Source organism: Carassius auratus, chromosome 50, assembly GCF_003368295.1.
Source record: "Carassius auratus strain Wakin chromosome 50, ASM336829v1, whole genome shotgun sequence".
In the NCBI taxonomy this organism is placed as follows: Eukaryota; Metazoa; Chordata; class Actinopteri; order Cypriniformes; family Cyprinidae; genus Carassius; species Carassius auratus.
Window position 1 is genome coordinate 19,644,328 of NC_039292.1, and position 16,701 is coordinate 19,661,028.

Below are 16,701 nucleotides of genomic sequence, written 5' to 3' on the forward strand. Positions count from 1 at the left end.
GTGTGATGATTCTTAATCGATGTATTTCTTTTATAAAAATAAATAAATAAATGGAATGTTTTTTAAAAAAATCATACACATTTTATTATTAAATTTCTAATGAAAAAAATAACAAAGATCTGTTTTCTATAGCTACTTAGATTTTGCATTATATTTTGAATTCTTCAGTATATGCTACAAGTCAACAGTTTTAGTACTTTAATTTAATACTTTTTTTTTCTAAAGGCTTAAAATCTTGCAAATTGTTGTGTAGACCAATGTGTGTATGTGTATATCTGTGTATGTCTTTACAAATAATTTTGGTATGTTTGTTTGAGTGATACTCGATATTCAATTTATTATTCAAAGGTTTAGAAAATGTCCAAACTTTGACTGGTTGTAAATTTAAATTGACAGTGGTTATATAAGTTAAATAACCTGGTCTGTTTCATTGCACCTCAAACCCTATAAACCATATAGTATGTCACAATGGGTGTATATATATATATATATATATATATATATATATATATATATATATATATATATATATATATATATACACATACATACACTTATTTATTTGTGTGTGTGTGTGTGTGTGTGTGTGTATGTGTGTGTGTGTGTTTGAATCCTGTAAAGTTATATTTTAAAAAGAACCAGCCTAGATCTGAAATTGATTAAACTTTCGAAAATGTATGGCATCACATAACATCTAAGATGTTAATTGCATTGTATGAGGAGGTTGCTGACTGGTTTACTGGGAGCTGATTGGATTACAGATGGTGTGTGTGTGTGTGTGTCGGTTCAGCTGCGTGCAGCAGCAGGCGTAAAGCTGAGTGTCGCTGTCCGCAGTTGTAGTGCTGAAACGGGCTTTTACGTCACCCTCCTTCTCACAGTCTCCAATGGCAACATTTCAGATCAGTTGTTTCTAAACCCTCCAGCTTGCTTTTTTTAAATAGTTTTTTTTCCTCGAGTGTTTATCTATCGTTATTAATAAGTTAAAATAAGTTCTTAACGGGGTATTTTTTTCCCTCTATATAAATAAATCCGTGTTTGCGGTTGTACCGTTTTCCTCCTGCTATTGAACGGGTCGGTGCACAACTGCAGTTCATAAAACTGACCACAGGGAGGCAGTAAAGATAACACACATTTGCAGCTGTCAGTGACATGGTTATAATTTAACACACATTCTTAAGAGGTCTACAAATCTATCAAATTTGCGCAGATAAAGATTTATTCACACAAGGAGGCATATAAACCTATTATATTTATACAAAATACAGAATATCAAAATAATAATATAAATGACAAATACTAGGAATGTAATCATGCAGTGTATTTTTACACCCAACTTTTAAACAGTTTTTGTTTCATTAAAGAATCAAAATTAAAGAATTTTAAATTACACAATAGCAACAAACAAAGGAAAAGTGTGATCTGTATACTTCTTAAATACACTTATACAGTGCTAAACGTATAAACTACTATACAGTTTCTTTATCTTTAATACTTAAAAATATACTGTTGTCATTATAAAGAAATTAAATAGAATTATAAATATACTAAAATAAACTATAATTGTATATAATTATAGATAACACACAATAGCAACATTTTTAGTTTTCTATAAGACAATGTTATAATACATTTAAATATACAGATACTGTATAAAAGTATGGTGAATTGCATGTTTATTACATTATTATTATTATTATTATTATTATTATTATTATTATTATTATTATTATTATCCCATTTAAGTTGTTGTTGCTATTATTAACTAAATATAATAACAAACTATTTTATACAGCCACCTCCTTTTTTATGTGGTTTATTTATTGTAAAATAATATTCGACTGATTTAAACTCATCAAAGTCATCAGTATAACTGCACAGACCAGCTTCTCCTCACTGTGGAGAAGAAAGAGAGAAAGATATGCACTGTTCTGCATAACTCCATTAGGCTGGCCACACACACACACACTTGTACACTTCACTCTTGTAAAGCCCAGCAGCACCACAGACTTTAGGGACATGATCAGCATAGATGTGATTTGGTGCTCTGAGGTTACATTTACCAGCTGGTGATAAATAGTATGAGTACCCATACTACTATGCTTAATGTAGTTGATCAACTGTAATTATATATATTTTTAGTAACATTCATCCATATTGAGGTCTTAAAGTCTAAAAAAAAAAAATTAATAAATGTATGAATTGTTTTCTTTTAAGCCTAGAAAATTTTTATTCCTAATAAACTGTCATGCAATAAAATCACTATTTAGAACTTTGGAGTACAATTCAAATGTTATGATATAACAAAGAGGGAACACTGCGCCTTCTAGTGGCGTGTCATTGTAAATCCTCTTTTGACATGTAGAACATTGTTGTTGTTTTTTCTAATGTTGTTGAGTAATAGAGTACTGTATGTATTCAATTGCCCTCGTATCATTTCTCGTCAGTGTTTTATAACTTTAAAATATATAATTGCTTTTTTTTTTTACCTTGAAATTCATCATTGCCAGAAATGTCAACCAGTTTTCAATGGTTTTGTGGTCTGTGGCCGTGTTCACAAATAGGCAGCGTTATTTTGAGTCTCTGATGTTATGTATCTCGGCCCGTAAATATTTAAGACCACACAGGACCACTAGCATGCGTGCTGGAAACAGGTCGACCTGAGCAGAGAAGTTTCTCCAAGCGCTGGGTGAAGTGTGTGGGTGTCTCTCCCGCTCTCTCTGTGTGTGCGTGCCATAGGACGGACCTCTTTGTGACTCAGTCTCCGCCCTGCTGCGCAGCGGAGGCGCAGCTTATTCAGGGAGTTTTGGGGAAGAGCTGGATGGATGACTGTTTTTTCCCCCTCACGTGTGATTTCCCGAAAGGTTTACAGCCGTCATGAATTATGTTAAACTTCTTGCTCCACTCCGCGCGAATCGGATTGCGTTACGAGCGACATCGTAGCGCCACATTAATTGGAATATGGACTCGACAAAACGAAAAAGTTGATACTTTTCCCCTCCCCGCACATAATGGAGAGGAGACGCTCGTGGCTCGCGCTCTGCCTCGCGCTCTCTCTCACGCGCCTCTCAACCGTGTCCGGTGAGCTCCGTTATACGGTACTGGAGGAACAGAAACCGGGATCTGTCGTTGGGAATATAGCGAGGGATTTGACTCTCAGCGCAATGAGGATTACTGAAGGACATTTACAGGTGGTGTCGGGATCTAACTCGCAATATTTCGAGGTTAACTCTAATGGTGTTTTGGTTATTAGAGAGACTATAGATAGGGAACTCATTTGCGCTTTAAGTTCGATTTGCTCTTTGCACCTTCAAATTCTTCTTAAGGACCCTTTAGAAATCCACAGAGTTCTTGTTCAAATCGATGATGTGAACGACAACGCGCCGCAGTTTCCAAACCTAAATTCATCACTAGAGATTTCCGAGGCGGCCGCACCGGGAACGCGGTTCCGTCTGGAGAGCGCACGCGATCCCGATGTGGGCATTAACTCCCTACGCACGTACAGCCTTTCCAGCAGTGACTATTTTGCTTTAAACGTGGTGACTAAAAGCGACGGCAGTAAGTTTCCAGAGCTCGTCCTGGAAAAGGCTCTAGACCGGGAGGCACAGGCCGCGTTTCGCCTCTCGCTCACGGCCGTGGACGGAGGACAACCGGGGAAATCCGGGTCCACCCTCCTGCTCATTAAGATTCTGGACGTGAATGACAACGCGCCGGTGTTTGAAGAGCCGGTGAAAAGGGTTAGTTTTTTGGAAAACTCTCCTCCAGGAACGCTTGTGACTAAACTGAATGCCACTGATTTGGACTCTGGGATAAATGGGGAAATATCTTACTTATTTAGTAAATACACACCAGAGAGAATACTTCAGTTGTTCAGTGTTGATTCTCAATCAGGGGAAATCCGTGTTGTGGGGGATGTGGATTATGAGGAAGCAAAAGTGTATGACATCACAGTTCAAGCCAGGGATGGAGGATCTCCCGCCATGGAGGGCTCATGCAACATTAAAGTGGAAATAACTGATGTGAACGATAACACTCCAGAGGTGACATTAACTTCACTAACCAGCCCTATCCGGGAGGATGCTGAAACGGGCACTGTTATTGCATTAATCAGTGCAAAAGACTTCGATTCTGGGGATAATGGAAAAGTCACACTCAGAGTATCCCAACTACTTCCGTTTAAACTGAAGTCAGCCTTTGGAGAACACTACACACTTGTGACCGATGGCCGTCTAGACAGAGAAGTCATTGATGAGTACACTGTGGTTGTCACTGCGACTGACTCTGGCTCGCCTCCGCTGTCTTCTCAGAAGACTTTTACAGTCCGTTTATCAGACGTTAATGATAATGCTCCAGTGTTCTCGCAAAACTCCTACTCAGTGGATGTAGCTGAAAATAACACACCTGTTACTCCGATAGTAACCGTTTCAGCGTCAGACCCGGACGTCGGAGACAACGCCCGATTGTCATACTCCATCCTACCGACCACCATCCAAGGCGGCCTCATTTCCTCGTATGTTTACATCAACCCAGAGAACGGGAACATCTTCACCATGCGCTCTTTGGATTACGAGCAGATGAATGCGTTTAAGATCGAAGTGCAGGTGCGAGATGCTGGAGCGCCACCACAGACATCCAACGTCACCGTGCATGTTTTTGTGGTCGACCAGAATGACAACCCGCCCGTCATCCTTTACCCAACCCACTCTGAAGACGAAGGGCTCCAGCTGACCATCCCGCACGGTGCCCCTGTCGGCCATCGCGTCAACAAGATTGTTGCCCTTGACCCTGACAGTGGCCACAATGCTTGGCTCTTCTACAGTATCGTTCCAGGGGACGATTCATCGCTGTTTCACATCGAACCACACACGGGCGAACTGCGTACTGCACAAAAACTCTTGGACGATGAACAGGGTGGTAAAACCCACCCATCTTATAACTTTATAGTGGTTGTGCAAGACAACGGCCAGCCAGCTTTGTCTACTAGCGTTTCGGTTACCGTTACCGTAGAAGAAAAAAGTGCAGACAAACCTACAGACTTCCGTATAACACCACAAAAGGGAACAGGAATGCCAGACATCACTCTGTACCTCATCATCTCATTGGGCTGTGTGTCTTTGGTGTCGCTCTTGACTATGGTGGTGGTCTTGGTACGGTGCATCAGGCACAAAGGTGGTTCGGCGTGCTGCTACTCCAGAACGGGTTTGCGTTCCAGGCACACCTATCAGCAGAGAGCCCATAAGGACCTTCACCTCCAACTAAACACTGATGGACCCATTAGATATATGGAGGTAGTCGGAGGGCCTCAAGACCCTCACACAAGGACCTACAGACCCTGCTACTCAACACTTTCCAGCAGGAGTGATTTTGTGTTTGTCAAGACTCCCATGTTGAGTCATAACAACACACTAAACATGACTTTGACTAGGAAGCACTTAATGAACTCAGCCAATGAGGTGAGAGCATACTCATCCCACATCCAATCAGATTCTTCACTGTTGAGTCACTAATGGATTTTTTTCTTTCACTGCCACTCAAAATTTTGGATAAGAGAATATGTTTTTGAAAGAAGTCTTTTTGTGCTTGCCAAGGCTGCATTAATTTGAAAACTACATAAAATGTTACATATTTTTAGTTCTTTTAAAATGTAATTTATTTGTAATGTTCTTTTAGATTGTAATAATATTTCACAATTACTGTTTTACTGCATTTTTTATAAAATAAATACAGCATTGGTGAGCAGAAGAGATATCTCTCAAAAACATAAAAATATGTAGTTAATCCAAACTTTTAATCAATAGTGTAGGTGTAAAAAACATATAAGGTAATGTTTCATCCTCAGAGCTGGTTATTATTCATGTTGAAGCCCATTTGTGTTATCTCCAAGTTTCCTGATGTTTTATGAGCATAGTTTTGTATCATATGAAGCAGCTGGGTAATTTGCTAAATATGCTTCAAGTGTACGTCATAGTCCTGTATTTGATTTTGTAACTGGCTTCCAAAAGCTGCAACAGACTGGCAGGGTGTAAGTCCTGTGACTAAACAGGAAAAGGGAGAAAGAACAGAGGAAGAAGATGTGGGATCACAAAGGAAAAGGGTGCAGATATATTAAGAACAAAAAGAAAAGCATTTACCAGAGTCTGGATGTGTCAGACAAGAAGGGAGGAGAAAATTAAGACACACTACGGAAAGAGTTTTACAGAGTATTAGAATAACATGAGGATTTTAGGGATTTTAGATTTGGAAACATGGTTGTCAGAGAGAAAAAACATTTAGATTAGTGGTTCTCCACTGTTTTTGCTTCAGGACACAGATTTTACATTGACCATCAAGTGGAGACACCCAAAATTCCTTATTGTAAAAAAAAAAAAAAAAAAGTGAACATAAATGTCTTTGGAATGGAAAACATGACAGAAAATACAGAGTAAGGAAACATTTTGGAAGTGCATTTGTTTAGATGGAAGATATGAACCGAAATATGGAGCAGACATTGTGAGTGTGCAGAACAGAAACTCTAAAGTGAGGTCAAGAGGCATGGATAACAGATGGACAGGAAAAGGAACAGACCGACAGACAAAAATAAGGATTTAGGTGGGGGAAGGAAAAGGGGGGAATATTACGGATGGAGATAAAGATAAAAAAAGAAGTAGGTAGTAGAAGAAAGATGTGGCGGAATAACAGGATTCCAGAGGTCATGCACTGACCCCTGCCTTCCTGTTGTGCCGAACTCATTTTATCTATTCCACACGTCGCTTATTTTCTAGAGTTCTGATCAAGTGTTATATGAGTTGGCTGTTTGTCGAAACTGAATTCCTCTGTAATCTCCTGTGTTTATGTCTGCAGGGCATGAGCCTGAAAAATGGAAACTTTTCCCTATTTTTTTTTTTTTCCTAATTTTCTCAGTTCGGGACCTAATGTCCCATTTCTAAGTCTCTTGAGGGTCGTTCTGTCTCTAGGGTCGCTGGGCTGCCATCTGGCTCTGCTATCATGACACGTGCTCTGTATGTGTGTGTGTAAGAGAGAGAGAGAGAGAGAGAAGGTGGGCATTTGAGTTTCAATAGATGGAAGAATCACTAAAGGACAGAGAGAGGACTGTGTGTATGTGTGTGGTCCTCCTGATCCATAGCAGATTCTGGACCTACAAGAGTGTTTTTGATAATCTTGCATTAGTTACTCTTCACGGTTTCTCACCTTCTCTTTTTCACTGTGAAAAACATCTTTTGACTTTCACTTTCTTTGTACCATCTTTCTCTCCAACTTTTTAGGAGTGAATCTCACATAATCTGTCAAAACATGTCTAGATCGTATTGTGCTTTAAAAAAGCTTTTAGAATTTCAGAAATTAGAATGTCTTGCCTTTTCTTGACAATTGCGCATACTCCATCTAATTTTCTGTACTGTAACACTTAATGCATTTAGTACATTTTTTTTTTTTAGAACATTGAATAAGAATCTAATGAGAATAATGACAAAAACTTCAAGTTACAGTCATTTGAATTTGTAAAAATGTTCCTAAATAGACATTATTCTTTATCTTTACCTTTTGTTTTTTAATTCTGATTTTAGAAATGAGAATTTCTTGCATATTCGTTAAAATAAAAAAATAAAAAATTACATTTTAATTTTTAAACATTGATTATGAATTTAATGAGAATAATCTAAATAATTTGTGACAGTAATGGGAATTTTGTAGGCAATAAGTTAATCTTTACCTTTTGGTTTGAAAGCATAATGTGGTCGTTACATATTTATGTGAAATTTGTTTATATGTAAATATTTATGTTAAAACCCCAGTTTAATACATGCTGGCAGTTTTATGCAGTCTGGAGATTTGTTACTTTCTGGATTTGTTGACTTTCTACAGCCATGTTATGACAGTAAACTGTTTTTATGACTTTCTGCCACATGTGGCCATGTTTTCAGTTTGACCCATTTCACAGTGACTCTCTTTGATCATGGTGCCATTGCTTTTCTCTGAAGCACTTGTAGTGTCCTACTTTTACTCTGTTTAGCTGTGACTGTCCTGATCAGTACGATCAGACTGTGGTTGGTTGGACTAAGTGGTTTAAGCGTTTAGCTAAAATGTGTGGTTGCTAGGGCGGTTTGGGTGGTTGCTAGGTGGTCAAAAGAGTCCACATTAAGTCATTAATTGACTCTGTCACGGTTCCTAGTCATGTGCATCTGCCCTTCTGTTTCTAGTGGTAATGTGTGTACAGTTTATACAGAGAACGGCTTGCAAGGTGTTAATAAGATATACAAAGAAAAATAGATTTTTACGGAATCAGGTAGCTTCCAGTTCAGCGTTTAGAAAATGGTTTGGGTTTAGGATATACTGTACATCACATACAGATGTTTTCCATGTGATAAATGAGAAAGGATGTCTTCTATAAATCTAGTTTGTTCATTCACAGGAACTTTCAGAGTTGATATACTGAGCCAGATGCTCCTCCAAAAATATATTGCAGTATATTGGAAAATATCATGTAATATATTAGGCATATATTCTTATATATATTTATTTCTTCCAATATATTGCAATATATTGAAAGCGGCAATCATTTGTATATTTTGCAATATATTATATAATATATGTATAATCAATATATTATTAAATGTATTCAAATATTTAAAATATTAGAAAATAAAACGGGAAAAAAATATATTAAAATATATCACAATATATTTTAAGAAATATATTGGTTAATATATTTTCCTTTCGTAAGGGTCCGGGTGAATGTGCATGTGCCAAATGTTAAGCTACAGATTAGGACTAAAGGGTTATGAATTATAGTTATAATAATATTATGTTCTTCATCCAAGAAGACTGATATAGTTCAATATCTGTAAGCGGAATGCGTGAATTTATCAGTCAAATCACTTCGAATATGTCTCGTTCAATCAGAATTAAGAATCAGTCCTGTTTCTTTTATTATGCTTTTATGTTGTTGCTGCTCAAGTATGACTGATTTGATACACACACATTTTACAATAGTTCAAGTGTGTGTGTTTTATACATACAGTAGGTGTGGTTCATCCTGCTTTAGCATGTGTGCAGAGCAATTGTGTTTATAGATGTCATTTAGGCCAATTGTGTGTGTGTGTGTGTTTGGGAGCATGACACGTCTATTATGTGTTATTTGTATAAATATTCAGTATGTAAATAGAGTTATATGAGGGGACAGTCCCACCTGCAACTATGACCTTGAGTTAACGTGGCAAGGTCACGTTGTGTGACCTCATTCTGATCACCATGGTGATGATCTAAGTCTAATGTCAACAATGCAAGAGTACTGTTTGAAATGTTGATTGTTTCACATTGCAAAAACCATAGACGATATACAACATATAGTCACGAGAAAGACAGATACCTCATTGTGTACCTCATTATGGAAGATTTGGCTTTATTTTCGGGCATTCCTGCAGGCGGATGTAACCTTCACGTTCACTCGCGCTGAAGTCTTTGTGTCCTTGCCGAAGGAGTGTTTTGTACACATGAGGATATGCAGGAATCATTTGTGTCTGAAAGACTCTGACCCTGGATGTGACTAATGTTGTGACTGTTCTGTGGTTTAGTGTTTAATGTTCTGTGTGCTGAGTGAGGCGTGTTGGTGTTCGGGTCAGAGTCACCTGTGCTCTGTGAGATTTAGAATCATGTGTTTATGGATTTCGTTGGCTATTTGGCTAGGACAAAAAGAAATCCTAAAAAATGTAAAAATTGAAACCCTATGCAAATTATTATTTTCCCATACAGTTTGGTTTAGGTTAGCATTGTAGTTATGCTTTAAATTATTGTGCTGTTTGGTTTACCTGGCTATATTTTGTGATCAAAATTGTCCCCAAAAGTAGTCTAAACTGGGGAAAAAAAGCTATATTTCTCTTATTTTATTCCCATTTTTCCCCCAAATATTTTTTTAAAGAGGTCATATGATGTTGGTAAAACAAACATTATTTTGTATATTTGGTGTAATGAAATGTGTTTATGCAGTTTAAAGGGGGGGTGAAATGTTCGTTTTCACTCAATATCCTGTTAATCTTGAGTACCTATAGAGTAGTACTGCATCCTTCATAACTCCAAAAAGTATTTAGTTTTATTATATTCATAAGAGAAAGATAGTCTGTACCGATTTTTCCCGGAAAAACACGAGCGTCTGGAGGCATGACGTGTGGGCGGAGCTAAAGAATCACGAGCACCAGTAGGATTTTGCGTCGAGAGCGTTTGGAAGCTGTGACAGCTGTAAAGGCTGAAACTGAACGAGAGCAGCAGCAACAACGACTCGCTCCGAGCAGGGCTCGAACCCGGGTGTCCGATGGGAGGCAGACGCACTAACAAGGAGGCAGAGATATTTGAAGCAGTTTTACTCACCGCCTGTGGTTCCAACACACGATCGCGATCCTTTTTCGTTGGGATTGCATCATCCTTAAGAAATAAACGATACGCAAATCCGTCGTCAAACTGGGCTTTGTTTGTAAAACAAGCATTTTAGAAATGCAGGGAACAAACACAAACACTTGCACAACTCCGCTGTGTGAATTGCTAAGAATTAATTTAAGTAACTCCTTAGTTTCTTTCATCGTTTGGCGCTGACTGTTTCTCTTTTTCCTTGTTTGCTAATTTGGTCTTAATTAATTTGGCTCCATTCGTTCTCCATTTCACAACACAATAAGAGAATACAGAAGTTTAAGAACTGAAATGCTTTTATCATTTTTTTGGGGGGGGTTTGTGACATTTTAAAGAGATAATATGCAGTGTGTGTGTGTGTGTCCTGAGTGTTTGCTGTCCTGAAGAATCACAATGGTCTTTCTGTCTTTGGCCCAATTAGTCACAGAGCTTGTTTCTCATTCACTGGAACAATCCTGGACTCTCTCTTAAAGTGTGTGTGTGTGTGTGTGTGTTCAGACTGAAATGCTTGAATTCCTGCTCATCCCAGCCACGTTTCAGACACACTATCATTATTAATTGCTCTGTATATGTGTGTGTAAATATTCGTAACTTACTGAGCACCCATTAGTTTTAAATGAAACCTCTTTAGAAGTAACTTGACAAAGCTGCTTCTGACATTCATTTAGACTTTATCCTACCCATGTTTCCTTTAGCACTATGTAATAAAGTGAACAAGTCTCTCGTTCTCGTGGTTTGGTCACATGCTGTGTCCTCAAGGTCACACTGATGGCCATCACCGTATACAGGAGACACACTTACATTACTTCTCTGTCCCTTGGCAAAAGCGAAGTCACACAAATAGACTTACAAATGAATGGTGCTGGACATTTCGTTTCTTTTTATATGTCATTACTCATGCTTTCCTTTTTTCTCATTACAGCAAAAACCACCCAATGCTGACTGGCGTTTCACCCAGAACCAGAGGCCCGGGCCCAGCGGGTGAGTAACACACACACGTTCACTAAGATTTGCAATATGCAAAGGAAGAAAGTCACCTCTTTTGAAAGCAGAAACATTTGCATTAAATAAATGGTTAGCACACACACAGAGGTGCATATATGTGTGTGTGTGTGTGTGTAGAGTAATAGAAGACATACAGAAATGTATGCAGATTGACTTGTGTATAAAAAGAAAATAGGCTGTGTTCAAGCTAGTATTGAGTGCACATACTGCTTATTTCATATATATGACATGTACATTAGAGTACAATTCCAAAGAGAAAGAGAGAAACAATAAGAGAAAGAAAGTATCTGTTCTGAATCTTAATTTTCTTCTCTTAACAAAATGGCTGCTGTTTTTCATGCACTTTCCCCTCCACCCCCAACACTTCAATCTGCCAAGAGAAAGAGAGAGAGGCCAGAAAGAGTGAAAGAGGGGGACAGTGAGGTTTATTGCCATGCTAATGCCTGTTATAGTCATGCGTTGTGCTGAAACTGATTGGAACTATTAAGATGCCAAAGAGATTTGACTATTTCAGTGTGATTGACAGCGAATTATCCAATCAGATGCTATTTAGGGGGAGGGGTCAGTCACAGACAGCCAATAGGGTCCAGATTCTCTCGTGTGCCACTGTTCACGGTGCGCTGGTTTCCATAACAGATGTTACACAACACATTCCAGGCTGACAAGATCCAGTTTGAAAGAAGCCATCTGGGAGAAATTAAATCTTTTTGTTTAAGTTAAATTGGCAGCACTACATATATAGCAGCAGGCCTAAAGATTTCTGTGTTGTTAGCAGGGTTATTACACTGTAAAAAAAAGTTGTAAATAAAATATATACATATATATTATGCTTTAAAATGTCATGTTTAATTCACTTGTCATTTTTATAATTTATTTATTTGTAATTTTTTAATTTCCATTTATAAATGCCATCTTTATTTGGGAATTTTATAGCAATTTTGTGTGTGTGTGTGTGTGTGTGAATATTGTTTAAAAGTTTCAGTTTATAGTTAACTAAAGCTATTTAAAAAAGAAAAAAAAATCGTAATAATGAAATAAATCTCAACTAAAATCAAATCAAACATTAAAAGAACTTTCCAAGTTACCAAGGCATTTCTCATTTTCATTTGAAACTATAAAACTATAAGAGTATCTCAATGACAGTAAAATAACACGGTGCTTCGGCTTTTGACTTGTTTACCTTAGTTCCTTCCAAAATACCATAGTTAATACCAATCTTTTTTTCAGTTCTTTCAAGCTCCACTCTTCACATGTGAGATGGACGCCGCCGAGCAGGCTGAGGTATTGAAGTGTAGCTAGAGCCCCTGTAGGTTTCTCCCCGGGTCAGATTCGTCACTGAAACTACTGGTGCTGCATTAGTGTCCAATAGTGATACTGGGGCCCTCAGGGGCTCATAGAATACAATAGAAAACAGCGTGTAGAGTTGTGTACATTAGTAGCTTCGGTCTTGTTGCAGTGCATCCCACGGTTCTGGATCCATGAAAGGAATTGCACAACAAATAATGACTTCATTTCCTTTGTGTAAACATTTGTAAGGGTTTTATGAATGAATAGCTACAAAACAATGACATCTTGGACCATAACTCATGGTTTTTTGACAACTCACACAATCTGGTCTACAGGAAGTGATCATTTGACCACAGGATTTGATACTGCTGACCACAGGAAGTCTGATTTCCTGCAAGTGTGATGAGATGCTGATTGTAAAGAAATGAGGTGTCTTATCTTAATGCTTCTAAACAGGAACTGCTGTCCTGAAGTGTTGTGCTATGAGATATGGCGAGTTAACCCATTTTTTTAATTGACCTATGTTTAAAAGTGGCAATGGTTAAGTGGTTAAGGATCTGAGCTGGTGGCCCAAATGTCTCAAGACTCTCAGTACCAATGCATCATAAGAACTGAGTAAATCACTGCTTTCAGATCAGCTCTGGTTCTCATTAAGGTTGTTCGCTCTAAAACAACATCACCCTGTTTTTTTTCCTCATCTTGGCACTGTAAGTTCATCTCTTTTGAAATGATTGGCAAAAACAGTGTATTTTCTGTCCCTTTTTCCTTCACATGCTTAAATTCCAGATTTCTTTCTTTCTTTCTCCTATCTTTGAGTCTGTTTTTGTCCTCTTCGGTCGTGTCTCGTATTCAGATGTTGTGCTGTGCCTCTGAGGTTGATTGTCTGGTGACTGTGGTGATAGTTTTACAGCTGCTGGGCTCATATAAGACAGGAAGTGAGACCCCGACAGAGACGGATGGCTTTTAGCATTAGCATCTCATTTTTACTCTGTGCTAGAGATGCTTGTAAGTAATTCATACTTACTTGAATTGTCTCCATACAGATGGTGGTTTCAGTGGTTTTGTCCTGTTCGTTATGACCCATTTTTTCCAGGATCTGTGTTCATTTGAGTTTAACCAAACAAAAGCCTTCAGAACTGTAAAACTGTCTTTTATTTATTGTTTATGTTTATTATTAATAATAGTAATTGTTAAGCATTATGCATCTTTACCAAGATCCTGCACTCTTTTTTTTCCATGATTTTATAAAAACCATGCTTTGCATTATGATAATTTTAATTTTAATAAATAATAATAATAATAACTTTAAAACGATTTTCACTTTGTTAAATGTCACTGATCTAGATTTTCCCAGTCTTCCCACAATCCTTAAAGTGTTGAACAGTAGTGTGTTTCCTGATGTTACTGGGAACAGGATGAGGAATCTCCATTATTCTTCCCACACGCAGAGAAAAGACATCCGGGATGTTTTTATGAGGAGCAGCGATTTGTCCTTTGTTCATGTAGCAGTTACTAATTAAGGAAAGATTTAATGGCTTTAATTAACACATTATGTCTTGTTTGTAGAGCTGTAATCTTCAAAACAAAACTCCTGTGTTCAGGGCCGCATTGAAACCACACTGGGCCCCGGCGTTATGATTTAGGGCCCCCCATCACAATAATGTTATATATAAAGCTTTAAATAGGATTTTTATCCCGTATCAGAATTCCTGATGCACTGAAATTTCATCATTTTTGTTATCAGTTTTAATATCACAAACAATAATACTAGCTTACTGAGGACAAGAACAAAGATTCTAAAAAAATCAGACTACTTGAAAAACTTAAAGCACTGACTAATAAATATTATATATTTATTATATAAACTGAATATACACTGTTGTATCAGTCAGTGGGGGCCAGAAACTGGTTAAGATCATTCTTCAAAATATCATCTTTTATGCCGAGGAGAAAAAAGAAATTCATAGAGGTTTAGAACAATTTGAGAGAATGTATATGATGACAGTATCTTCATTTTTGGGTGAACTATCCTTTTGAGATCTCATTTTATAATCCAGGATATTTTATATCCAGGATAATCCAGTACATCATGTAGCCTGACACTACACATGCTTTATCTGTAACTATTAGCATTCATTTAACACATATATAAGTGTGTTTACGAGGATACTCGCTAAGATGGGAATTTGACACATAACTATATGTATTTGAATATTTAAGCACAAGGGCCAAAAGTTTAGTCAGTCGATATAAGCAGGACAATGTGGACAATGATGCTATGTTTTTTTCTTCTCAGTCTCAAATGGTAAAGCATTGAATTTACAGAAAAACTCAACTAAATGAGTGGGTGGCATGGTGGCATTAGTGATGGGCAGTCCAGCCAATCACGGGCCCCCTCCTCGCTCGGGCCCCAGGGCTTCAGTCCACTGGTTAATATGGCCCTGCCTGTGTTAGTGGGGAGTTAATGGAGGTAAATTGGAAGTGCATTTGTTGCTTTTCCTGGTTACCGACAGCAAAGCAAACGTTGTGTGTAATGAGGAGAATTTTAGTGCGACCAGGACTGTTGTTCACCGTGGATGCAAATTGCAGAGTTTTTAAACAAGCCTTTGATGATCAAGTCGTCGCACATGGAAATGTTCAGTGGTTTTGTGTGCATGTGCTGTAGTTTTCAGCAGCTGTTGCCGCTCGTTCTCTGGTCGTTTTCATTTTCCAACTTGGTGTAGTTAAAAGTAAAATGGAGGATTATGTGTGTGTGTGTGTGTGTGTGTGTGCGTGTGTGTGTGTATGTGTGTGTGTATGTGTGTGTGTATGTGTGTGGGTGAAATTAGGGGACAAAGCGCCTCACTCTCTCACTGCAGCTGTTGCTGATAGAAGCAGTACAGAATGGCCTCTGTTTTGCTGACTCGATTTCCTTTTCCTCTCTGCAGAGCTGCCGCCACTCCTGAGGTTGCCGTGGGAACCGGACCCTGGCCCAACCCCCCAACCGAGGCTGAGCAGCTCCAGGCGCTGATGGCTGCTGCTAATGGTGAGAATCTCTCACTTGCATTTTAACGGTGTCATCACAGTGCATACATACGTAGAAAACATGTGAAACATACAGAACCGAGTGTTGACTTCATTGCATTGCTATCGGATTAATCCGTCATTTACATCATAATCAGATGAATTTTTGCATACATGTTTGTCTTGCATGCATCATGGACAATCATGTAAAATGAGCACATGCACAGTCACAGATGTCCACGTGGGAACACACACACACACACACACACACACACAGAGTGCAGTGGTATGGAGCCAGAAGAGTCTCAATAAAGATAAATGCACACACTTCAGTCACATATGCACACATAGGATTCATACATGCACACACATAATTCATAAATACACACACAGGATACACAAATGCACACAAAATTCACAAATGCACACACAAAATTTAAAAAGCACAGAAGATTTACAAATGCATACAAAATTCAGAAATGCACACAAAATTCAGAAATACACACACAATTTAGAAATGCAAACAACATTTACAAATGCACTCAAGATTCACAAATGCACAGGACAAGATTCAGAAATGTATTTCTGATGCACACACACATATATCTTGATTTACAAACTGCTTGCGGTCTGTGAACTTCACTGCATTTGTGTGTGAATTTTGAGACTCCCTTGACTCGGCTCGACACACAAATGCCTTTTTTTACACAGGGAATGATCTGCAACCAATCAGATATCTCCCTTGTTTTAGCCAATCACAAGAATGCACCCCACGTGGGGGGTTGTTTACTTATAAGCCAATCAGCGAACGACTCACTTTCCTCACGCAGCGAACGACTCACTTTCCTCAGCGAACGACTCACTTACCTCACACAGCCGGCGACTCACTTTGCGCAGCGAACGACTCACTTTCCTCACGAGTCACGCAGCGAACGACTCACTTTCCTCACCCAGCGAGCGACTCACTTTCCTCAGCGAACGACTCACTTACCTCACACAGCCGGCGACTCACTT

At 38.4% G+C, this 16,701-nt stretch overlaps 1 protein-coding gene across 18 annotated transcripts in view; it reads left to right on the forward strand.

Annotated features, from left to right (window-relative positions):
- The window catches only part of LOC113067282 (protocadherin gamma-A2-like), a 93,837-nt gene that overhangs the window by 71,783 nt on the left and 5,353 nt on the right, over positions 1 to 16,701 (forward strand). For 17 of the 18 annotated variants that reach the window (XM_026239636.1, XM_026239645.1, XM_026239652.1 and 14 more), the window contains 2 exons: positions 11,315 to 11,373; positions 15,612 to 15,709. In XM_026239636.1, coding sequence (XP_026095421.1) covers positions 11,315 to 11,373; positions 15,612 to 15,709 — 157 coding nt within the window. Of the gene's footprint in view, positions 1 to 2,757; positions 5,451 to 11,314; positions 11,374 to 15,611; positions 15,710 to 16,701 lie in introns of those variants that run through there. The other variant, XM_026239637.1, reaches the window with a different exon arrangement.